Genomic DNA, 24,322 nt, shown 5'->3' with positions numbered 1-24,322 from the left:
TATGGTGTAATCATCAACACATTTGAAGAGTTGGAGCCTGCTTATGTCAAAGACTACAAAGACGCAAGGGCCGGAAACGTATGGTCGATTGGACCTGTTTCCTTGTGCAACAAGGCAGGAGTAGATAAAGCTGAGAGGGGAAACAAAGCGACCATTGATCAAGATGAGTGTCTTAAATGGCTTGATTCTAAAGAAGAAGGTTCGGTGCTCTATGTTTGCCTAGGAAGTATTTGCAATCTTCCTCTAGTTCAGCTCAAGGAGCTTGGTCTAGGCCTTGAGGAATCCCAAAGACCTTTCATTTGGGTCATAAGAGGTTGGGAAAAGTATAATGAACTATCTGAGTGGATGGTGGAGAGCGGTTTTGAAGAAAGAATCAGAGAGAGAGGACTTCTCATTAGAGGGTGGGCACCTCAAGTCCTTATCCTTTCTCATCCTTCCGTTGGAGGATTCTTAACACATTGTGGATGGAACTCGACTGTCGAAGGAATCACCTCGGGCGTTCCATTGATCACATGGCCGCTGTTTGGAGACCAATTCTGCAACCAAACACTGGTAGTGCAAGTACTAAAAGCTGGTGTAAGTGTTGGGGTTGAAGAAGTCATGAAATGGGGAGAAGAGGAGAAAATAGGAGTGTTAGTGGATAAAGAAGGAGTGAAGAAGGCAGTTGAAGACTTGATGGGTGAGAGTGATGATGCAAAAGAGAGAACAAAAAGAGTCAAAGAGCTTGGAGGATTAGCTCACAAGGCTGTGGAAGAAGGAGGTTCCTCTCATTCTAACATCACATTGTTTTTACAAGACATACGTCAAGTACAATCTGTTTGAATATTTTTGTAAATACAAATTTATGTTTTTGGAGGGTTTAAATTAAGAACAAATTGTTTTAAAATTTTGACCTATCATCTCATGATGATGAATTGATGATTAAAAAATAAAAACAGTATACAAAACTCTTTTTGCTTGGTACGTGTAGATTTCTTTATTTGATTTTGGTAAATTAACAAAAATGCTGTAGATTGTATTCCTTTTTTTTTGTGTGTGCACATATTGTATTCCTTTTATAAATTATTTTATATAATATATTTCTATCTGTGTAATCATTTTTTTTTTCTTCAGGAGATTATCTTCCTTCTTTAGTCTCAATACTAATTACGTCATCTATTACATATGGTTAAATGTTTTTCTTGTTCTATATAATCACGATTTTCTTGCATCTATATATTTATATGCTCACATGCACACACTCATATTCCAAACGAAATAAAAATCTGGAGCAGACATGGCTTCTGAAGATAGTCACCACTCACATTCTTCACTTCACTTTGTTCTCTTCCCCTTCATGGCTCAAGGCCATATGATTCCCATGGTTGATATCGCAAGGCTTTTGGCCCAGCGCCGTGCAACCATAACCATTATCACAACGCCTCACAACGCAGCAAGGTTCAAAAATGTCTTAAGCCGTTCCATTGAGTCTGGCTTGCCCATCAACATAGTGCATGTCAAGTTTCCACATCAAGAAGCTGGGTTACCAGAAGGACAGGAGAATTTGGATTTGCTTGAATCAATGGATTCAACTCTACATTTCTTTAAAGCGGTTAACACGCTTGAAGAACCGGTCATGAAGCTCATGGAAGAGATGACACCTAGACCAAACTGTCTTATTTCTGATATGTGTTTGCCTTATACAAGCAAAATCGCCAACAAGTTCAACATACCAAAGATCGTTTTCCATGGCATGTCATGCTTTTATCTTCTGTGTATGCTACTTCTACGCAGAAACCGTGAGATCTTCGACACTATAAAGTCAAACAAAGAGTATTTCCTCATCCCTTATTTCCCTGACAGGATCAAATTTAGGGAACCTCAAGTTCATGTCGAAACTGATGCTGATGGAGAGTGGAAAGTTTATTTGATTTAACAAATCATATGGTGTGATCGTCAACACATTTCACGAATTGGAGCCTGCTTATGTCAAAGACTACAAAGAGGCAAGGGCCGGAAAAGTATGGTCCATTGGACCTGTTTCCTTGTGCAACAAGTCAGGAACGGACAAAGCTGAGAGGGGAAACAAGGCGACCATTGATCAAGATGAGTGTCTTAAATGGCTTGATTCTCAAGAAGAAGGTTCGGTGCTCTATGTTTGCCTAGGGAGTATCTGCAATCTTCTTCTGGATCAGCTTAAGGAGCTCGGACTAGGCCTCGAGGAATCCAAAAGACGTTTCATTTGGGTCATAAGAAGCTGGAAGAAGTATAATGAGTTAGCTGAGTGGATAACACAGAGTTGTTTCGAAGAAAGAATCAAAGATAGAAGCATTCTCATAAAAGGATGGTCTCCACAAATGCTTATCCTTTCACATCCTTCCATTGGAGGATTCTTAACACACTGCGGATGGAACTCAACTCTAGAGGGGATAACCGCTGGTCTACCATTGCTTACATGGCCGCTATTTGCAGATCAATTCGCCAACGAGAAATTGGTTGTGGAGGTACTAAAATCTGGAGTCAAAGTTGGTGTTGAGGAGCCTATGAAATGGGGAGAAGAGGAGGAGATAGGAGTGTTGGTGGATAAAGAAGGAGTGAAGAAGGCAGTTGAAGAATTAATGGGTGAGAGTGATGAAGCAAAAGAGAGAAGAAGAAGAAGAGCCAAAGAACTTGGAGAATTAGCTCACAAGGCTGTGGAGGGAGGAGGCTCTTCTCATTCTAATATTACTGTCTTCTTACAAGACATAATGCAGCTGGTGAAATCCAAGAACTGATTACATCATTGTTTAGTAATATTATGATAGTTATCTATATGATTTCCGTTGTATGCGGTCTAGATTTGCTTGAAATGTTAAATTTTAAAACTGCAATTGGTTGATGAAATTTCAAAATTTTTTATGAACCTCTCACTGTTTTTAGTTTTTTTTTTCCTTTTTATGAAATTTTTTAAGGAGGAGGTTTAAGACGGCTACTATAAGTTTTCAATTCTAAAATTTTCAAAAAGCTCTGATACTTCAATTGGTTGATATTTTTTTTTATTTTTTGAAGATTTTAGTATTAAAAATAACATAAACTCTAGCAGCCGTACATCTTAAATCTCCTCCTTAAAAATATTCATTAAAAAAACAAATGAAAAAAAAAAAAAGTGAGAGATTCAGAAATGATAGAGGAAAAGATCCATACGTTCAATAGTAATTTAATTTTTTAATTCCACTTTTTATGATTTTCAAATCCAGTTTGCTTGACTTTTCTAATTCCACTGGTGTGGTTTTACGAATCAATCAATCACATAAAATTTCAAATCCTAAGATGATTTTCAAATCTACTAACATTCACAACTTATAATTAATCCGTTGGATTTGTTCTGTTACCAATCTGAAGTTTCAACAATCAAAATATTTTGACATAAGAAAATGTATTAACAGGATTCTAATATAATATCCTACAAAGATCAATCATCAAATCTGGAGTAAGAAAACAAATAAATCAAACACTTTGATTTTTTTTTTTTAAGACATCATCAAACACTTTGATTTTTTTTTTGTTCCTTTAGGTCATGATGGGGCCTTTTTTTTTATGCTTTGAGGTTTGTTTGTTTCTAAATTTTTTCACCCAATTTTTTTTTTTTTTTTTTTTTTTTTTTTTTTTTTTTTTTTTTTTTTTTTNATCTTCACTATAATTTCGAAGTAGTTCTCAAAGATATTTTCTATTACTTTTTTGGATTATATGAAATTATGAATACGAAAGAACACTTGAGCTCCTGACACGATATATTATGATATTTTACTTAGCATTGTGAACCACTCGGTTCTGTAACTGTAACGAATAAGCCAATTTGCTTTTTGTTCTTTCTTACATCACATTTTAATTATCTCCTTAACTTCCAAGGCTATTTATCCTTTTCATGAGTCGATGAATATAAATATATATGTATTGCACAGAAACACACACACACACAAAATCAGAATCAAAGCAAAACAAAAAACCAAAAAGAACATAATTAAGAGAGTTCCTCATGGCATCCGAAACTAGCCACCAGTTTCCTTCTCTTCACTTTGTTCTCTTCCCTTTCATGGCCCAAGGTCACATGATCCCCATGGTCGATATTGCAAGGCTCTTGGCTCAGCGAGGGGTGACTATAACCATTGTCACGACGCCTCAAAACGCAGCCCGGTTCAAGAACGTTCTCAGTCGGGCCATCCAGTCCGGCTTGCCCATCAGTCTTGTGCAGATAAAGTTTCCATCTCAAGAATCGGGTTTATCGGAAGGACATGAGAATTTGGACATGCTCGATTCGTTGGGGGAGTCATTAACCTTCTTTCAAGCAATTAATATGCTGGGGGAGCCCGTGGAGAAGCTCTTGAAAGAGTTTCAACCTAGGCCAAGCTGCATAATCGCCGACATGTGTTTGCCTTATACAAACAGAGTTGCCAAGAACCTTGGTATACCAAAAATCATCTTTCATGGCATGTGTTGCTTCAATCTTCTTTGTATGCATATTATGCACCAAAATCACGAGCTCTTGGAAGCGATAGAGTCTGAAAAGGAGTACTTCTCCGTTCCAAATTTCCCTGACAGAGCTGAGTTCACAAAAGCTCAGCTGCCAATGCTCTTACCTGTTGGAGTTTGGAAAGAGTTTATTGACGAAATGACAGAAACGGATAACACTTCGTATGGTGTGATTGTTAACACGTTTAAAGAGCTTGAGCCAGCTTATGTTAGAGACTATAAGAAAGTTAAAGCGAGTAAGGTATGGAGCATCGGACCGGTTTCCTTGTGCAACAAGGTAGGAGACGACAAAGCTGAGAGGGGAAACAAGGCGGCCATTGATCAAGAAGATTGTATTAAATGGCTTGATTCTAAAGAAGAAGGGTCGGTGCTATATGTTTGCCTTGGAAGTATATGCAATCTTCCTCTGTCTCAGCTCAAAGAGATCGGGTTAGGCCTCGAGGAATCCCGAAGGCCATTCATTTGGGTCATAAGAGGTTGGGAGAAGTATGACGAGTTAGTTGACTGGATCTCAGAGAGCGGTTTTAAAGAAAGAACCAAAGAGAGAGGCCTTCTCATAAGAGGATGGTCCCCTCAAATGCTTATCCTTCCACATCCTGCCGTTGGAGGATTCTTGACACACTGTGGATGGAACTCAACTTTAGAGGGAATCACCTCGGGAGTTCCATTGCTCACATGGCCATTGTTTGGAGATCAGTTCTGCAACCAGAAACTGGTTGTGAAAGTTCTAAAAGTAGGTGTAAGTGCCGGGGTTGAAGAGGTCATGAGATGGGGAGAAGAAGAGAAAATAGGAGTGTTGGTGTATAAAGAAAGGGTAAAGAAGGCAGTGGAAGAGTTAATGGGTGATAGTAATGATGCTAATGAGAGAAGAAAAAGAGTCAAAGAGCTTGGAGAATTAGCTCACAAGGCGGTGGAGGAAGGAGGCTCTTCTCATTCCAACATCACATTATTGCTACAAGACATAATGCAACTGCAGGCATAATCCAAGAACTGATTGTAACGTTTCTTGGTTTTATCCAAAAAAGAAAATGATTGTAACGTCAGTTCTTGTTGAAGAAAAATTCGTAATATTTTTTTTATTTAAAATTTTATATACTCTCAAATCTAATTATAATATGATGATCATACTCAGTTACTCACAGCCTGTTCTTCTAATAAGTTAGTACATGATTAATATGTAAGTTAGTAAGTATGTAACGTCCCAATTAAAAAAGACAGAGAAAAAAAAAACTTATGTACAATGAAGTAGAAGAAAAACACAAGTTCTAATATTATTTTTAGTTGTATAAGAGTGTAGAAACCTTCTCAAGTGGTCCTGCATGAGGAGGATCGCAACTTTGCTTCTAGCGGCTCCTCAAGAGTTTAGACATGTCAACACTTTTGTTTGTTCACTCTTGTTGAAGACGCATCAACAACTCTTTCCCATCGATCATGACAACTGTTCATGATGTTTATATCTTAAAGATAATACTATATATAATGCAAAACTAAAAGATAAAGAGACTTGTAATATATGACAAGTAGTGACAATAAAAATGTTACATGTTTGGTCATACCCTTTTATGTTCACTTTTCACTTATATATTACGTATATTGTAATTTTTCTAGTTACAAATATAATATGGGCTTTAAAATTTATCTGACTTCCCAATAACATCTAAAGTTCGATAACCTTTACCATGCCACGTGGAAAAGTGAATCGAAAGGGTCAAAAGGATCAGTGCGGTGGTCGCCGGCGAGGACGTGTCGTCAAAATAAACTCCTCCAACCTAATTCTCCACAAGGTGAGATTTTTAAGCTCATCAAACAATTCACTTCTCACTCTTGCCTTCGTGGGCACTTCTTAAATCACTGTGTTCTCACTTAAATTTTGGTTTTTTTTTTGTTCCTTTAGGTTTGTTGTCCAAATGTTATAAAAAGAAGAAGGAGATCCCGAGAGTTCGAGTTTGTTTGTTAATTTCTAAATTCTTTCACCCAATATTTGTTTTTTTTTTCTGCTGCTGTGAAATCTTCACTATAATTTCGACGTAGTTCTCAAAGATATTTTGTCTTACTTTTTTGGGCTGATATGAAATTATGAATACGAAAGAACACTTGAGCTCCCGACATTGATATATTATAGAGTTATTTGGAAAAATAGACACTTTTCAAACCATAATTGTAAAATTAGTACAATCATTATTGTTCAAGAAAGCGTTAGGCGGTATCTGGGCGGTGACCCAGCGCCTAGCGCCTAAATTGCTTAATCAGAGCCTAGACGGGTTTTAGGCGGTTTAGGCGTTTACAACATAAAACATTATATATATAAAATTATATACAAATATATGTTAGAAATTTTTTAAAAATCATAAATTATAAACAAAAATAAGAAAAATACATTTATTTAAGTTATATTAACAACATATAAACATTTATAATTATGTATACATGTATAAAACTTAATAATTTAAATATATATAGTTAAAAATCATAAATATATATATTTAAATTAAATTAATATAATTTTAAGCGGTTTAGACGGTTATCTAGGCGTCTGCTGAACGCCTAGCGCCTAGACGGCCGCCTAGACCGCTTTCTTGAACACTGACAATTACTATTTACAATTAGCAAATTCCTGTTTTTGAAAATTTTAAAAATGTATAAAAATCTCTGTTTTTTTTTCTTTATAATTTGATATATTTTTTTGTTTGATAATTTTGTTTGATAACGTTAAATATTTTTTACAAATTTTGTATCCGTACACATTAATAAGTATACAGATGTATATACACATTATTAAGTGTACAAATGTCCGTACACATTATTAAGTGTACAAATGTAATTTGTGTAATTTGTTTAATTCTTAGGGTTTAAGATATTTGTATCACAATGGTTTTGTTCAAATTACATATGTACACTTAATATTGTGTGTTTGTAAACTTAATAAAGTGTATAGATATGTGTACACTAAATAAAGTGTATGGATACATAAGATGTATATAATATATATATAAATTATGAAATAAAATTCTTATCAAATTATAAAGGAAAAATATAGATTTTTTTGTATCTAAAAAAATTTCTAAAAAAAATTATATTAACAATTATTTGAATAATTATGATTGAAAGAAAAAAAACTTTATTTCACACCCACACACATACCTCTTTTGGTAATCTTCTCATCTAAGCATATGTCCCCAATCTCTGCTATCTCACACATTCTCTATTACACAACACCTAATTTTCCAATTTTGAATAGTAAACGTATTAGTTTGCCAATTAAGTTTCCAAAATGTACTCGTATGCAAACAAATCCTATATTATAATAGTATTGTGAACCACTCGGTGTTCTGTAACTGTAACTAATAAGCCAATTTGCTTTTTGTTCTTTCTTACATCACACATTTTAATTATGGGTTTCTTTTCATGGCTATTTATCCTTTTCATGAGTCGATGAATATAAATATACATGTGTTGCACAGAGAAACACACAAAATCAGAATCAAAGCAAAACAAAAACAAAAACAACTTAATCTCATGGCATCCGAAACTAGCCACCAATTTCCTTCTCTTCACTTTGTTCTCTTCCCTTTCATGGCTCAAGGTCACATGATACCCATGGTCGATATTGCAAGGCTCTTGGCTCAGCGAGGGGTGACTATAACCATTGTCACGACGCCTCACAACGCAGCCCGGTTCAAGAACGTTCTCAGCCGGGCCATCCAGTCCGGCTTGCCCATCAATCTTGTGCAGATAAAGTTTCCATCTCAAGAATCGGGTTTACCGGAAGGACATGAGAATTTGGACTTGCTCGATTCGTTAGGGGCGTCATTAACCTTCTTTCAAGCAATTAATATGCTGGGGGAACCGGTGGAGGAGCTCTTGAAAGAGATTCAACCTAGGCCAAGCTGCATAATAGCCGACATGTGTTTGCCTTATACAAACAGAGTTGCCAAGAACCTTGGCATACCAAAAATCATCTTTCATGGCATGTGTTGCTTCAATCTTCTTTGTATGCATATTATGCACCAAAACCACGAGTTCGTGGAAGCGTTAGAGTCTGAAAAGGCGTACTTCTCCATTCCAAATTTCCCTGACAAAGTTGAGTTCACAAAATCTCATCTTCCAACTATCTTAGCTCCTGGAGATTGGAAAGAGTTTTCTGAAGGAATGACAGAAGCGGATAACACTTCGTATGGTATGATTGTTAACACCTTTGAAGAGCTTGAGCCAGCTTATGTTAGAGACTACAAGAAAGTTAAAGCGAGTAAGGTATGGAGCATCGGACCGGTTTCCTTGTGCAACAAGGTAGGAGAAGACAAAGCTGAGAGGGGAAACAAGGCGGCCATTGATCAAGAAGAGTGTATTAAATGGCTTGATTCTAAAGAAGAAGGGTCTGTGCTATATGTTTGCCTTGGAAGTGTATGCAATCTTCCTCTGTCTCAGCTCAAAGAGATCGGGTTAGGCCTCGAGGAATCCCAAAGACCATTCATTTGGATCATAAGAGGTTGGGAGAGGTATAACGAGTTAGTTTACTGGATCTCAGAGAGCGGTTTTATAGAAAGAATCAAAGAGAGAGGCCTTCTCATAAGAGGATGGTCGCCTCAAATGCTTATCCTTCCACATCCTGCCGTTGGAGGATTCTTGACACACTGTGGATGGAACTCAACTTTAGAGGGAATCACCTCGGGAGTTCCATTTCTCACATGGCCATTGTTTGGAGATCAGTTCTGCAACCAGAAACTGGTTGTGCAGGTGCTAAAAGTAGGTGTAAGTGTCGGGGTTGAAGAGGTCATGAGATGGGGAGAAGAAGAGAAAATAGGAGTGTTGGTGGATAAAGAAGGGGTAAAGAAGGCAGTGGAAGAGTTAATGGGTGATAGTAATGATGCTAAGGAGAGAAGAAAAAGAGTCAAAGAGCTTGGAGAATTAGCTCACAGGGCTGTGGAGGAAGGAGGCTCTTCTCATTCCAACATCACATTATTGCTACAAGACATAATGCAACGGGCAGTACAATCCAATAACTGATTGTAACGTTTCTTGGTTTTACCCAAAAAAAGAAAATGAACGTACGTTGCTTCTTTGATTTTGGTTTCATCCAAAAAAGAAAACTATTGTACGTTACGTTGGTTCTCTGATTACACCTTTGTTGAAGAAAAATTCATAAAAATTTTATTCAAAAATTGCCTATACTCACGAATCTAAAAAATAATATCATACTAAGATTATTAAGTAATCGACGTCTATTAAAATTATGTAACTCAATTCAGAAGACGCGAAAAAAAAAAAAAGTTATGGAGAAAGTAGAAGAAAAACACAATTTCAAAAATTCGTTTTAGTTGTCGAAGAAGAGTGTAGAAACCTGCTCATCAAGTGGTCCTGCATGAGGAGGATATAACTCAACTTCAATATTGCTTGCTTCTTGCGGCTCCTTAAGACTTATCAAAAACTCTCTCCCCTCGATCATGACAACTGTTCATGATGTTCTTATCTTAAAAGATGACATAACGAAAGAGACATCAGACAGTGTATTGACAAATGACAACATAAGTGTTCACTTTTTCACTCAAAGTAATTTTCCTAGTTAAAAAAATATATAATGGGCTTTAAAATTATCTTTACATAAAGGCCCAATAATAATATCTCAAGTTCAATAATAGCTGTTTACGAACCACTGCCACGTGGAAAAGTGAATCAAAAAGGGTGAAAAGAATCAGTGCGGTGGTCGCCGGCGAGGACGTGCTCGTCGAAATAAACTCCTCCAACCTAATTCTCCCCAAGGTGAGATTTTAAAGCTCATCAAACAATTCACTTCTCACTCCTTTTGCTTTCGTGGGCTCTTCGTAGATCAATCACTGTGTTCTCACTCAGATTTTAGGTTTTTTTTTTTTGTTCCTTTAGATTTTGATTTCATCGAAATTTTCGTAAAAACCCTAATGTTGTTTGGTTAAAGGAGTGAACTTGCAGAGGTTATCAATGGAAAGCGATAAAGAGGAGCCAGTGGTGTTCTTGGACCGTACAACCCGAGCAACTCGGGGTAAACGGTGAGAAACAACTTCGAGCTAAAAAGCTTCTTACTTGATGAATGTGTGTGTTTGTGTTTTTGGAATCTTTTTAGTCTCATTACTTTTCTTGTCTGCAAGGATGACCAAGTTGCTTGATGACGAAGTAGAAGAAGATGAACAGTTTTGGAATCAAGAAGCTCTTAAAGAGGTTTGTTTTGTTATAAATTGATAGATGTTATAATACATAATGGAAAAATCAGATACTATTGCAGAGATATTTTTGTATGTATGTTGTCAATTTATATATCTCCCTTTTATCTTTGCTATATGCAGGAAGAACATGATGATGAATATGAAGCAGAAGGTGAAGTTGCTGATGAATTTGACAGCGACTTCAATGACGATGTATTTTTTACATGCTGCTTGTATATTCAGTTCTTATTCTTCACCAAGCTGTTCCATTCTTATTAAGCTTCTTTGATTTGCCTTGTGTTTTGGAATAGGAGCCCGAGCCTGAAGCAGTAGCAGAAAATGAAAAAGTCGAGAGGTTTGTCTCGTTTGGCATTTTCAGAAGCTCATTATGTGATTGATGACTATTATGTAAATTTGCTTTAGTTTTGTTACAATTGTACACATTGTTGCAGGGATCTGCCAAAGAAGCGGCTGATTTACCCTGGGAAACCTGCATCAAAGAAAAAGAAGAAGAAGACGAAGGTAATTTCGAAATTAGAAGATACTCCTGGAGATGAGAAGCCAGGTGAAGAAGTGGGAAATAAGGAACAAGACGAAAAAGATGAGAATGAAGCACAAGAAGATATGGAAGGGGAGAAGGTCATTAGGAAATCTACTCGGACTTCAGTAGTTGTGCGGCAAGCAGAAAGAGATGCGTTGCGTGCTGCTATACAGGCGACAACAAAGGTTTCCACAGAACTCATCCTCATTAGCTAATGGCTGCATTTTCATAGTTTTAGTCTTGCCATGTTGACTTCCTTCTTGTGATTGTTCAGCCAATACAAAGGAAAAAAGTAGGGGAGGAAAAACGGATGACACAAGAAGAAATGCTGCTTGAAGCTGCTCAAACAGGTTTGGATTTATGATGCTGCATCAGTTTTTTTCTGTCAGAAACTCAAATTGCTAACGTCAGGTGTTTTGCAGAAATCATGAATTTGAGGAATTTAGAACGTGTCTTGGCAAGGGAAGAAGAAGTGAAAAAGAAAGCGATTGTGCATAAAGCAGTCTACAAGGGTCCTCAGATTCGGTATATTTCAAAAGATGGTAAGCTCTCCCAGCAAAATAAGTTTTCCAATCTAAACGGATATTTCCAGACTAAGATCTCTATTGTTTAACTTCTAACTTTACATGCAGGATGCAACTATTTAGAATTCAGTAATGGTGCGTCGTTCAATTCAGAGTTGTCAACGAAGTCTGTTCCCTGTAAGTAATTTTGTTCTGAGTTGTGTTTAGAGATGACCATAAATCATGTTGATCTATAGTTCTATACTGATCTCTGTCTGTATATTGGTTTGTTTTCTCTTTTCCAGATCCAGATAAAGCTGTATGTGTGATTACGGGATTACCTGCCAAGTAAGAGTCTTTCCCATTCTTGTACTTTTTCATTGGAAGAAAAAGATTGCGTGGAATGAGCGTTTTTTTTGTTATCCTCCTGTTGAAAAAAATGATGTTCTACCCAAGCAACTTGATTTATCTTTTCTCTGCAATTCTAAAACAGTAAAACTAGTTTTTAACTGTTGTGTATTGGTGATGATACAGGTACCGAGATCCAAAAACTGGTCTTCCTTATGCAACTAAAGACGCCTTCAAAGCAATACGTGAAAGGTAATTTAAAAATATCTGCATCTTTGATTTCATCAATAGATATATTCATTCTTTATTTCCTCCCAATGGATCAAAACAAATGAACGTTGTCAGGGAAACACGCTTTTTACATTGCCATTTAACTCTAGTTTTAGAATCTGATATATTCCACACATGTTATGTTGTGGTTCTTTTGAAGGTTCATGGACGAACACGATGGTTTGAGAAAGAAAATGGAAATGGGAGATTTGTTCGATACACTTGTAGCGAAAGGTTTTACAAGAAAACAAAAGAGAACTAAGATTCCGAGGCTAAACNATGATGCTGCATCAGTTTTTTTCTGTCAGAAACTCAAATTGCTAACGTCAGGTGTTTTGCAGAAATCATGAATTTGAGGAATTTAGAACGTGTCTTGGCAAGGGAAGAAGAAGTGAAAAAGAAAGCGATTGTGCATAAAGCAGTCTACAAGGGTCCTCAGATTCGGTATATTTCAAAAGATGGTAAGCTCTCCCAGCAAAATAAGTTTTCCAATCTAAACGGATATTTCCAGACTAAGATCTGTATTGTTTAACTTCTAACTTTACATGCAGGATGCAACTATTTAGAATTCAGTAATGGTGCGTCGTTCAATTCAGAGTTGTCAACGAAGTCTGTTCCCTGTAAGTAATTTTGTTCTGAGTTGTGTTTAGAGATGACCATAAATCATGTTGATCTATAGTTCTATACTGATCTCTGTCTGTATATTGGTTTGTTTTCTCTTTTCCAGATCCAGATAAAGCTGTATGTGTGATTACGGGATTACCTGCCAAGTAAGAGTCTTTCCCATTCTTGTACTTTTTCATTGGAAGAAAAAGATTGCGTGGAATGAGCGTTTTTTTTGTTATCCTCCTGTTGAAAAAAATGATGTTCTACCCAAGCAACTTGATTTATCTTTTCTCTGCAATTCTAAAACAGTAAAACTAGTTTTTAACTGTTGTGTATTGGTGATGATACAGGTACCGAGATCCAAAAACTGGTCTTCCTTATGCAACTAAAGACGCCTTCAAAGCAATACGTGAAAGGTAATTTAAAAATATCTGCATCTTTGATTTCATCAATAGATATATTCATTCTTTATTTCCTCCCAATGGATCAAAACAAATGAACGTTGTCAGGGAAACACGCTTTTTACATTGCCATTTAACTCTAGTTTTAGAATCTGATATATTCCACACATGTTATGTTGTGGTTCTTTTGAAGGTTCATGGACGAACACGATGGTTTGAGAAAGAAAATGGAAATGGGAGATTTGTTCGATACACTTGTAGCGAAAGGTTTTACAACGAAACAAAAGAGAACAAAGATTCCGAGGCTAAACAAATCATTTACCCTCAGAAACTCAGCTCGTTTCCTTAGGTTCGAGTCTGAAGAAGAAAGTGAAGAAGAAGAAGATTCAGAATAATAATTAACCACCTCTCCCTACTCTGCTTTGGTTAGTATATACAAACAAAAGCCTTTGTTTCCTTGAAACATGATCATGCCACTTACAGTCGTAATCATGTTCTGTATAACCTGCAGCTCACATCACATGATTGGAACTTCCCACAACCAGTATGTGTATAAAATCATTAAATGATTTCGGTTGTCAGAGATAAGAAGAACATTAATGGAGGAAGTTTTCATGATCAGAGCTTGAAATTGAAACAGCACTCGAATCAGAGAGATTGATCCTCCCAACCAGAACCTACGACACCATCACCGAATCAGAGAGGAAAAAAAGTGTAATTTTATATATTTTGTTGACCTTGTAAATTCATGTAATTCTCTCTCTACTTAACTTGTGACATGAAAGATTATATTTTATTGGTTCAGGTAATATCAATTTCACATTTAACCGAACCGAATGAACTTTAGATTTTACTTCGGTTCTGTTAAACCAAACTCCAAAGCTATAAATAAAACACTGATTTGAAAAATTGGAACTTTATGCCTTTTACTCAGACTCAGAGCTCCAAATCCAATGGCATCATTTGACATCATTACAAGGAAGTAGAATGATTCGTAGTTCAGAGTCAAGCTTCAAATCAAAGAAACACCAATGCCTTATCTTACTCAAGCTTTGTTCCTCAATCAAACATCTTTTACAAATCCATGGCCAAGTCCATTTCTCCGCTCTCCAAAATGACAGCTTTATCATCAGCGAGCTTGTACGAGTATCTTCACTATCTCACGCCAAGGACCTTACTTTTGGGCGAACCCTTCTGCTACACTCTTCAGATTCGACTCCTTCCACTTGGAATATGCTCAGCAGAGGCTATTCATCGAGTGACTCTCCTGTAGAATCGATTTGGGTTTACTCTGAGATGAAGAGACGAAGGATCAAACCTAATAAGCTCACTTTTCCTTTTCTTCTCAAGGCTTGTGCTTCGTTTTTAGGTCTCACTGCAGGGAGACAGATCCAAGTCGAGGTTTTTAAACATGGGTTTGATTCTGATGTCTATGTTGGGAACAATCTTATTCATCTCTATGGTACTTGTAAGAAAACTTCTTCCGCCAGGAAGGTGTTCGACGAAATGACTGAGAGAAATTTTGTTTCTTGGAACTCGATCATGACTGCTCTCGTTGAGAATGGTAAGTTCAGTTTAGCGATTGAGTGTTTTCTAGAGATGATTGGTTTGCGGTTTTATCCGGATGAGACGACGATGGTGGTTTTGCTCTCTGCGTGTGTTGGTAACTTGAGCTTGGGAAAATTGATACATTCACAGGTGATGGTACGAGAGTTAGAGTTGAAATGTAGACTTGGTACTGCACTTGTTGACATGTATGCAAAGTCTGGTGGATTAGAGTATGCTAGGTTAGTTTTCGAAAGAATGGCTGATAAAAATGTTTGGACTTGGAGCGCCATGATTGTAGGATTAGCACAATACGGATTTGCAGGAGAAGCACTTCAACTTTTCTCGAAGATGATGAAAGAATCATCTGTGAGACCAAACTACGTGACATTTCTCGGTGTTTTATGCGCTTGTAGCCACACGGGATTGGTGCAGGACGGGTACAGATACTTCCACGAAATGGAGATAACACACAAGATCAAACCAATGATGATTCATTATGGTGCAATGGTCGATATATTGGTACGTGCAGGTCGACTAAACGAGGCGTATGACTTTATAAAGAAAATGCCTTTTGAGCCTGAGGCGGTTGTTTGGAGAACTCTACTCTCTGCGTGTACTATCCATCATGATGATGATGATAAAGGGATTGGAGAGAAAGTAAAAAAGAGATTGATTGAGTTAGAGCCAAAGAGAAGTGGGAATATGGTGATTGTGGCGAATAGGTTTGCGGAAGCGGGGATGTGGGATGAAGCAGCTGAAGTTAGGAAGGTAATGAAGGAAACTAAGATGAAGAAGATCGCAGGAGAGAGTTGTCTAGAGCTAGAAGGGTCAGTTCATAGATTTTTCTCTGGATATGATCCTCGTTCTGAGTATGTTTCTATCTATGAGTTATTAGATTTGTTCAAGTTTCATCACTTGACATATGACAATCATTTGTTGTCTAGTGTGATCTGAATCCATATCTTCTTAACCTCTCTTCTTGTTTCTTAAATTACACTTAAGATTTTCTATAGTGAATGACTCTAAAAAAAAAACTATTATTTTGGGGTTTTAATGTAATATCCCAACCATATGTCATTATGTCAAATTTTTGTGTATTTTAGAAAAAACATTAATCAAATATAATCTTTTACAAAATTTATAATCAATAACACCAAGTTTTTCTTATAAATTTAATAAAAACTTGAAACCAATCAGAATATATATACTCTTTTATTTTCAGATAGTGTAAAGTATAATTTTTGATATAGGCAAGTGCAATTGAAATACATTGAAAGTGTAAATTCAAATTTGGAAAATATAAATGGATGTGCGAATGAATGGAGCAACAACGAAGAAAAACGTAGCCAATGGCAATATGGCATATCCAATGGAAGATTCTCAACAAGGTTTTACAATATAAAAAAGTAGACTCTTTATCATTATTTCACATTATAAAAAGTCTTGAAACCAAAAGTTGTGTCTTTAGCGGCTCCGACTTAATTTCATTGATTTGCTTCTTTTCATAACGATTCATTTAAAAAAAAAAAAATCTTGAATATTATGAAAATCATACATCAAATAAAGAAAAGATATAACGTTTTGGATTTTCGCTTTACATGCACTTCTTCTTCCGATAAAGTAACAAACAATATCACATAGACACATCCATTGAGAGCTTACTAACGTACGTGAATCTAACATAACAAATTAACAAGATAGATTGATCATCACCAAATTGTAGCAGTTGATACGTTGAATCCTCTCACGTTTAATAACTTATGCAATTATGTGTATCTTAATTAGGTATGCATGCCAGAAAGTGTAGTTACTTGATGTTTGCAACGCATTTACGAGTGGAAAAGTACGTACGTCAAGTCATCGCATACGTATGATCCATCTTAGGAGCTATAAATGTCATAGGTATTATTTTTTGTTTAATTTCGTGGGTGTTTTATTAATGTTATTTCCATCATAAAAGATAATCAATGAAATTGTTTTCATCATAAAGTAAGCAAGAAAAGTAACATAAATTGATTTATGTCAATATGATATGATAATCCATGGAGTGCGATTGGAGCTGAAGTGAAAAGGGTAGCTAATGCGCAATATTAGCATATCCCTTGGAAGATTCCCAAATCACCAATTTCTCAACACATCAATTCTTCTTTCTTTCTTTTTTTTCTTCTTCCAAATGAAGAGCTAGAAGAGTAAAATACTATCACATGATATAGTATAATTCATTGTTAAAGGTCGAATATCATAAAATTATGCTAGCGTACAAGGGACATAAGCGCGTATAGTTGTATACGTATATGTGTGAGTCTATAAAGAAAGCATAAAAGCATCATTTATAAAACCCTCTCCACACAACCAAACACATGACGGTGGTGTTGGCTCTTCTCTGAAGAACCTGAGGAAGTCGGAACCCGCGGTTTTAACCAGTGGGTTCTCTTTTATATATATATGTAGATAGGGCAACATCGGATCCTTTGGCATTTCCTCGACGTGAGATTGAAGAAGAAGATGTGTGCATCGTCTTCCCTTCGAGAGTTCTAATCAAATTGTGTTGTTTCATAGTTTCACTTCTTCTCTGGTTTGTATTGTTCACCCTCTTGTCTCCCACTCTCTTTTCATCTGTGTTTGTGGTTTCTGTTATAAACTTGATGATTACTACCCTACAGTTTATGGATCGATGATGAGTTTTTAATTTGAATATGTCTTTAATAGCTTCCTTCAATTGGGATTTTAGTGCACTAGTTCTTATGATCGCTAGCTACTCTGTTACCACACCAAGTTGAAAACATTGTAAGAGACATGACGAGATATATAATATATATATTGATTCTACCACAATAATTTAAATTCCACAATAAGAAGTTATGTTTATAATGTTCTTGTATTTTAATTATTTTTTCACCATTTATTATGAGCATGAGATTGAAAACAAGAATATATTATCTCATCTTATTATTACAAATATAATGTAGAAGTAGTTCAAGCAATAACAGTTGGACTAACTGTCCATTAATACAATCATACAATCACCATATTATATATGTTAGAAATTAGTTGGCTAGACCAAATTTTCTGCTGAGGTGCTGGTTCTTAAGGACATCTGTCTTCGTAGCAGCCGGTGGAGATTGGTTACACGTTCTATGACAGTCGGTACATTCTCCTGCTGATGATGAAAATTGACAATGGGGACGACACAATATACTGCATTGTACCTCCGATTTTGCTTCACCTCCGACCACAATCGCCGCTACTATCAAAACCATCATCAGCATCATGCTCAAATTCTTACCCATCTTCCTTTTATTGTTTTTTTTTTTCTTAACTGAATGAGTCCATAATATGTAAGTAAGTCTCTCTATTTATAATTCTAAAGAAGTGATGATTATTTGACTTCCAATTAATATTTTGTATATTTTGGTGGATATATATCTTATATTATAGGAATGCAATATAATTATAGCGTGTTTCTATATATCTACGAAAAATAGGATAGATATCCTTTGTATGGATTTCCCTTGAAGATTTGTATTAAAAGAAAATATTATCTACCATTTCAAGCATGGAAAATTGGATAAAAATGTATAATGTTATTAGAGTTTTTAGTAGGAAAAATGCTTTAGACATATACTGTATATTAGTGTTCATCATATTTTGCACTCTCAATATTTGATAGGTGTCACATTTGTTGTTTTTTACTTTTAGAATTTATCATTTTCATTTATTTAAAATTTCGAAGCATATCCAAAAACATTTTGGGTGATATATATAACTACGTATGTTTACAAAAATATACAAAATAATTTTGGAAAAAAAAAAATTTCGGGGAAAACCAATCTAGCAAAAGCAAACAACAAAATTTGTCAACGAATGATCAAAATGGACCGACGAAACAGTTATAAACAAACGCAATTATTTTATGTTATAGCAATACAGTTTTAATATTATATTTATTTTGTGTTTCTATATATCTATGAAAAACAATATAGAATTCCTTTGTATGGACTTTTCATGTAGATTTTTTTTAAATAAAAACTTTTAAATGAGGTGTTAGCTCCAGATTATATCAAAATAGTTGGTGTTAAATGAGGTGTTAGCTTATATTTTTTTGTATTGATTGATATTATCTACCTATTCTCGCATGTAGATGAAATTACTATATGAAAATGTATGTATGATGTTTTCTCACATTAGTTTTTTTTTTAGCTTTAGATTTTATAATTTGTTTTTCGGGTGATACAATAATCTACAATATAAACTGACACACAAAAAAAAAAAANAAAAAAAAAAAAATCGGAAAAAGCAAACAATTCGTCCGTTAATAAACGAATGATCAAAATGGAGGTGCAAAACTGTAAATATACAAACGCAAATCATAAACGCTGTTATTTTGAAGAAAGAGAACAAAACGAGAAAAAAACGCAAAATTTTCGCGTTTGCAACATCTGGGCCTTGAGCCCTATTACTTTAAATTAAAGAAATGTCCTTAAAAAGGTTTTATATTTACGAAATCTGCCACTGCCTTGTAGACTGTAATTTACTGCATTTTCTCTCTCTCTCTCTCTCTCTCTCTCTCTCTCTCACTTTCTCTATCTTGTTCGTTCTTCTCCTACCAATGGCTGCAAAATCCTAATAGCCAACCTCTCAAAGGATTTGGGTTTCATCTTCTTCTTCGTACAGATCCACTTACAAAACCTCGCCTGAACCCTAATTTCACTGTGATTCGATCGGATGTTAACTTCTAAATCCTGAAATCTCCCTCGATTCGTCTCGTAATCGACCTTGTTTTTAAGACTCTTCAAGGTTCGTTTCGTTTTTGTCTTTTCTTTATCTATACCAGATTCGAAAAGCTAAACCCTGTTATGCAAATTACGATTAGATTGCTGAATCTACTCGTCAGTCGTCACTAGTTCATACTTCTCCTTTTTTTTTTCTGTGTATATTTCATTGGGGGAGTATTGTGTTGTAGAGCAGATTCGTTTGCAATGAAGGAAGAGTCTATAGGCGGCGGTGTCAGTTCGGTTTGGCAGTCTCCGGTTAAGCGGATGTCCGTAGACGGTGGTTCATGTGGGGAAGGTGGTGATAGGAGTAGGACTAGCTGTAAGAGAATTAAAACGACTCAGGTCAATGGTTTTATTGTTTACACTAGAACTAGGAAGACTAAATTCACCAAGCTCCACGAAGAAGATGAAACTCCTGGGTTGTTGTTGGAAAATGGAATGTCGAATCATCATCATCTCGAGGAGTCGAAACCAGCAAGTGGTGGAGATACAAATGGCTCAGTTGATATGTGTCACAGCAGCTCGATATCTCAAACTAACGTTAGTGGGAGCTCTTGTATTAAGAGTACGTTTGTTGGAAGCCCCGCTGGGAAAATTGCTGTGGAAGAGAGGTTACTTACTGGCAGCTTGGCTAAAAGTCCGGTAGTTGAGACTGACAGTAGCTCATTAGTCGATGTTGTAATTGATGACATCAATTTTGTAGAACTGTTGCAAGAAGAGATTCCTGTTGAAATTCTGTCAGAAGGAAGCCTAGGTTTTGAGATTAAGGGACTACGAACTAAAGTCAGAACCATGGGAAAATCCTATAGTGTTTCCAAGGAGAAAAGGCATGGATATTTTAAGCGTACCGCACAGATCTATAAATCACTTTTACGAGTGAAGAAGGTAAACAGCATGGTGCCTGAGGATGTAGAGGTTCTTGCGGAACCAGAGTTTGACCATGAGGGTTTAGATGAACAGAGTCATTCTGGCCGTACGGCGGACAAGTCCATTTTAATCCGCAGGAGGCCAGAAACTGTGAGGGATCTTTTTGAGACTGGTATACTCGATGGTTTACCGGTGGTTTACATGGGTACTGTTAAGGTTAGGCTATTCTTTTCTGTATGCTTTTATGACCATTTCATTCTAGCTTAATCTGAAAAATGATTTCTTTATGTGCCAGTCTCAAGCCTTTGGTCTCCGTGGCATTATTAAAGATGGTGGAATTTTGTGCTCATGTTCCTCATGTGATTGGGCTAATGTAAGAATGTGTTTCCACCCTGCATCTTAGAATGCAGGTTGACTTTGATGATCTCTACTTATTCTATCAGACGTACTCTGATATATAAATTATTCCCGTTTTTTGTAGGTTATTTCAACTTCCAAATTTGAGATCCATGCTTCTAAGCAATACAGACGAGCATCACAATACATTTGCTTTGAGAATGGTAAGAGCCTGCTAGATGTTCTGAAGATTAGTAGGAACACTCCTCTACATGCACTTGAAGCAACAATTCTTGACGCTGTTAATAGTGCTTCTAAAGAAAAATGTTTTACCTGTAAAAGATGCAAAGGTGGGTCTGTTTTCTTATTCCTCCCTAGCTTGTTTTAATATTCATCGATTTCCTAGATTTGCGGTTAAAATTGAACTTCAATGCCTGTGCTTTCTAGGTGTCTTCCCTTTTTCCTCTCTTGGCTATAGAGGGTTTCTGTGTATGTCATGCTCCGAGGTAGAAACTTCTCAGGCCAGCCCTTCTACTACAAGGACTTTAAATATTGCTCCTGCATGCATAACATCTCCGGTTAAGAGTAGATTGAAGATAACAAGAAAGTTGGTAACCTTTATTCTATGTACTCGTTGTCATAAAGTTGGTAACAAGAAAGTCTCTTCTTCTGTTGAGATTTACATCTTCTGTGTAGCGAATTTTTTTTTTCTTTGGGCATCATGCATGAGTATAAATATTCAATTCTCTGCTGTCTTGTTTTACCTTTTCAGGCCATCAGAATCCACGTCACAATCTCCAGTATTTATGTCACCACTTGGAAATAGCACTCGAAAGATAACAAAAAAGTTGGTACCATTTTGTTGCTTTTTTTGTTGTTGCTGTTGTGTATTTTGCATCTTCATCAATCATGGAATGAGAAAATACACCTTTCTAAACCATAAGATAAGACTTATTTATAATTTTCGTTGTCGCTGTGGCATGTTATGTTTAGTGCATGTCCTTACTTTCTTGGATTTGGTTATCAATATTAAATCATCACCTTGCATTTCAGGGCATTACGTCAAGCTTTGGTTGGGAAGGCTTATCTCAGTGCTTCGACAAATATATCTTCTCAAAATAATTGCAGATCTAAATTTAAGAAGATGTTGGTATCTTTACTTCATGATGATGTTAGCCAAATCAACACTGCTGATAAAGAGTCTTAGTTTTGATGCATCTGGTTTCGTTGTATTTGTTGAAGGTGGACCCAAGATTCTGTGACTTCCGAGGATTTTACAAGCGTGTCCTTTTCTGTTTCTTCAAAAAAGAGGAGTTATAGATTAACAAAAAAGTTGGTATCATTTGTTTATAGCAACCTTAATTTCATTTATTCTGGCTGGTTATCGTCTATTATCTTCTTACTTAAATCCTTTTTCATACAGAGATCACGGATTGCATAAATTAGTGTTTGAGAGAGGGGGATTACCAGATGGAACTGAACTAGGATACTATGCCCGTGGAAAGGTTACTTACTTTATCGATTGTGTCGTTATATTGTTATATCCGTCTTCATGTCCTTTTCTTTTGAGACATTTATCACTGTGGGCAGAAATTGGTTGGAGGCTACAAAATGGGCGCTGGAATATTCTGTTACTGTTGCAAGTCTGAGGTATTTGGATATTATACGAACAACATTATGCCTTATCAGTTAGTTCTTAATTTGGTATTTTGTGAGCAGGTGAGCCCCTCTCTGTTCGAAGCTCATGCAGGCTGGGCATCTCGTAGAAAACCGTGCGAACTTGCTCTCTTGTCTCTTGTATATTGGTTTTGTTGCATTCCCTTAATGTCTGATTATTCTCTGTTGTTGCAGTTATTTTTATATATATACATCTAACGGTGTATCTCTTCACGAATGGGCAACTACTTTCTCACAAGGTCGGAAATATTCTGCTAATGAAAATGATAACTTGTGTGTTATTTGTGCTGATGGTGGAAATCTATTGCTTTGCGATAGCTGCCCAAGAGCGTTCCACATAGGTAAAGCTATACTTAATCAATTTTGCAGCATCGTTTCATTTTCTTTCTCTATCTCTTGAATACTTTTGCTTCTACTTCGATACTTACACTTGTTGGTAAAATATGACATGCAGGATTAATTAATTTTTATGATTAAAATCCTGAGCTAGAAATAGATATGTATATATTAACAAGCAGGATCATTTCGAGAACCTTTCCCATATTTGTCACTTTGCTGCATTTCTGATCACGTATCTTAAACAAGAGGGTCTGCTGCATTCTTATGTTCTCAATAACTCTCCTGCAGTTTCAGTCACTTTTGCTCAACATATCTTTCTGGTCTATGTAGAATGCGTTTCCCTTCCAAGTATACCTCGTGGTAACTGGCATTGCAAATACTGCGAGAAAAAATCCAAGAGCGAAATTGCTGGAGACTATAATGGTAATTCTTCTGCAGTTGGGCAACTAGAAGGAGTTGATCCTGTTGACCCCGTTGATCAGTTAGCTGGACGATGCATTCGCGTCGTCAAGAACCTGGAAACTGAAATAAATGGGTGTGTCTTATGCAGGTAATCATTCTGATTGAGTCGAAATTCTTCTTCTATATGTGTTGTATACTTAAAAATTGTTCGACAATTCTGTCCTGAAAGGTTCATAGGTCTCACATGTACTGAGACAATCAGGTCTATCTTGAATCACTTGTTTCAGAAGACTGCTAGGCTTCTTATAATAATTACCTGTTCTAGTGGACCATTAGGTCTTTGTTATAGTGTTTATAAAGCACCGGTTTTGATGTGATAACTGCGTTTTGTATTTATGTCTAGCCAATGGTAAATTAGATAAAACTAAATAAGTATTTATTTTCACAATCTTAGCTAATAAAATATTTTTTTCCAGTGGTTCTGATTTTTGTAGATCAGGATTTGGGCCCCGGACAATCATAATATGTGATCAGGTACTTTCTCAATCGAAATGAGATCTTGAATAAAATTATTCTGTAAATTTCATATCAAATTAGTTACCACTTTTACTCTCTCTATTTTTGCAACAGTGCGAAAAGGAGTACCACATTGGATGTTTGAGTAGTCAGAATATTGTGGATTTAAAGGTGACCACATATAGCTTCAACCCTAGCCTACAATCTTCTGCGTTTGTTCACAGATTCGATCATTATATTTAGATTGTCTGCCCTGATTTCACCTTACACAGGGTAATATGATATTCTGACAGGAATTACCTAAAGGAAATTGGTTTTGCTCCATGGACTGTACGAGGATCAACTCCACATTACAAAAGTTACTCCTTGGTGGGGCCGAGAAGCTTTCAGATTCTTCTTTGGGAATAATACGGACAAAACAAGGGAGTACTAATGTAGGTTCCATCAATAATCTTGACATCAGATGGAGGCTGATCAGCGGCAGAGTTACTTCTCCAGAGAGCCGAATGTTACTGTCTCAGGCATTGGCTAT

General features: G+C 36.2%; 7 protein-coding genes and 1 pseudogene across 9 annotated transcripts in view; 7 read left to right on the top strand and 1 right to left on the bottom strand.

Moving 5' to 3' along the window:
• Positions 1–929, top strand: LOC104699272 (UDP-glycosyltransferase 73C4-like; the record flags this gene model as incomplete). The annotated part of the gene is made up of 1 exon (XM_010414600.1): positions 1–929. A coding segment is annotated over one exon (822 nt), but the record flags the coding sequence as incomplete, so codon positions are not given.
• Positions 1,277–2,753, top strand: LOC104699271 (annotated as a pseudogene).
• LOC104792456 (UDP-glycosyltransferase 73C1-like) lies at positions 3,916–5,567 on the top strand. Its single transcript, XM_010518602.2, has one exon. The coding sequence runs from the start codon at positions 3,995–3,997 to the stop codon at positions 5,468–5,470; it is 1,476 nt and encodes a 491-aa protein (XP_010516904.1). The 5' UTR covers positions 3,916–3,994; the 3' UTR covers positions 5,471–5,567.
• LOC104792455 (UDP-glycosyltransferase 73C1-like) lies at positions 7,914–9,639 on the top strand. The gene has a single exon (XM_010518601.2). It carries the CDS (start codon positions 7,921–7,923, stop codon positions 9,490–9,492), a length of 1,572 nt encoding a protein of 523 aa, XP_010516903.2. The 5' UTR covers positions 7,914–7,920; the 3' UTR covers positions 9,493–9,639.
• On the top strand, positions 10,142–14,160 carry LOC104792454 (SWR1 complex subunit 2). Of its 3 annotated transcripts, none has more exons than XM_010518597.2 (14): positions 10,142–10,245; positions 10,418–10,508; positions 10,608–10,677; positions 10,803–10,874; positions 10,973–11,016; positions 11,114–11,387; positions 11,477–11,552; positions 11,625–11,744; positions 11,835–11,903; positions 12,011–12,053; positions 12,240–12,305; positions 12,484–12,594; positions 13,635–13,755; positions 13,842–14,160. In XM_010518597.2, exons 2-13 carry the CDS (start codon positions 10,441–10,443, stop codon positions 13,723–13,725), a joined length of 1,104 nt encoding a protein of 367 aa, XP_010516899.1. In that variant the 5' UTR covers positions 10,142–10,245; positions 10,418–10,440; the 3' UTR covers positions 13,726–13,755; positions 13,842–14,160. The 3 variants fall into 3 exon arrangements, with proteins under 3 accessions (XP_010516899.1, XP_010516902.1, XP_010516901.1); XM_010518599.1 differs by lacking the exon at positions 10,142–10,245 and adding an exon at positions 10,252–10,342; XM_010518600.2 differs by lacking the exon at positions 12,484–12,594 and having other exon boundaries at positions 13,524–13,755.
• LOC104792453 (pentatricopeptide repeat-containing protein At2g36730-like) lies at positions 14,240–15,913 on the top strand. The gene has a single exon (XM_010518596.2). The coding sequence runs from the start codon at positions 14,318–14,320 to the stop codon at positions 15,830–15,832; it is 1,515 nt and encodes a 504-aa protein (XP_010516898.1). The 5' UTR covers positions 14,240–14,317; the 3' UTR covers positions 15,833–15,913.
• Positions 17,317–18,287, bottom strand: LOC104792452. The gene has a single exon (XM_010518595.2). The coding sequence runs from the start codon at positions 18,166–18,168 to the stop codon at positions 17,926–17,928; it is 243 nt and encodes an 80-aa protein (XP_010516897.1). The 5' UTR covers positions 18,169–18,287; the 3' UTR covers positions 17,317–17,925.
• Positions 19,409–24,322, top strand: part of LOC104792451 — a 7,747-nt gene continuing 2,833 nt past the window's right edge. Inside the window, exons 1-15 of the mRNA XM_010518594.2 lie at positions 19,409–19,675; positions 19,847–20,736; positions 20,816–20,893; positions 21,002–21,206; positions 21,304–21,463; positions 21,629–21,703; positions 21,910–22,002; positions 22,099–22,188; positions 22,280–22,361; positions 22,447–22,506; positions 22,576–22,628; positions 22,708–22,874; positions 23,203–23,422; positions 23,751–23,808; positions 23,905–23,961. Of these exons, the coding sequence (XP_010516896.1) occupies positions 19,858–20,736; positions 20,816–20,893; positions 21,002–21,206; positions 21,304–21,463; positions 21,629–21,703; positions 21,910–22,002; positions 22,099–22,188; positions 22,280–22,361; positions 22,447–22,506; positions 22,576–22,628; positions 22,708–22,874; positions 23,203–23,422; positions 23,751–23,808; positions 23,905–23,961 (2,277 nt within the window). The 5' untranslated portion in view covers positions 19,409–19,675; positions 19,847–19,857. The remainder of the gene's footprint in view (positions 19,676–19,846; positions 20,737–20,815; positions 20,894–21,001; positions 21,207–21,303; positions 21,464–21,628; positions 21,704–21,909; positions 22,003–22,098; positions 22,189–22,279; positions 22,362–22,446; positions 22,507–22,575; positions 22,629–22,707; positions 22,875–23,202; positions 23,423–23,750; positions 23,809–23,904; positions 23,962–24,322) is intronic.

The sequence above is a fragment of the Camelina sativa genome, chromosome 6 (assembly GCF_000633955.1).
Source record: "Camelina sativa cultivar DH55 chromosome 6, Cs, whole genome shotgun sequence".
Taxonomy (NCBI): Eukaryota; Viridiplantae; Streptophyta; class Magnoliopsida; order Brassicales; family Brassicaceae; genus Camelina; species Camelina sativa.
The sequence above is the reverse complement of the archived record's forward strand: the minus strand, read 5'-3'. Positions and strand labels throughout refer to the sequence as shown.

Excerpts from the sequence above, each read along its gene's own strand:
- LOC104792456 (XM_010518602.2), top strand. The coding sequence starts at position 3,995 with ATGGCATCCGAAACTAGCCACCAGTTTCCTTCTCTTCACTTTGTTCTC.
- LOC104792455 (XM_010518601.2), top strand. The coding sequence starts at position 7,921 with ATGAATATAAATATACATGTGTTGCACAGAGAAACACACAAAATCAGA.
- LOC104792454 (XM_010518600.2), top strand. The coding sequence starts at position 10,441 with ATGGAAAGCGATAAAGAGGAGCCAGTGGTGTTCTTGGACCGTACAACC. Across the intron at positions 10,678-10,802 it reads ATCAAGAAGCTCTTAAAGAG|GAAGAACATGATGATGAATA; the intron begins GTTTGTTTTGTT and ends TGCTATATGCAG. Across the intron at positions 11,017-11,113 it reads GAAAATGAAAAAGTCGAGAG|GGATCTGCCAAAGAAGCGGC; the intron begins GTTTGTCTCGTT and ends ACATTGTTGCAG.
- LOC104792453 (XM_010518596.2), top strand. The coding sequence starts at position 14,318 with ATGATTCGTAGTTCAGAGTCAAGCTTCAAATCAAAGAAACACCAATGC.
- LOC104792452 (XM_010518595.2), bottom strand. The coding sequence starts at position 18,168 with ATGGGTAAGAATTTGAGCATGATGCTGATGATGGTTTTGATAGTAGCG.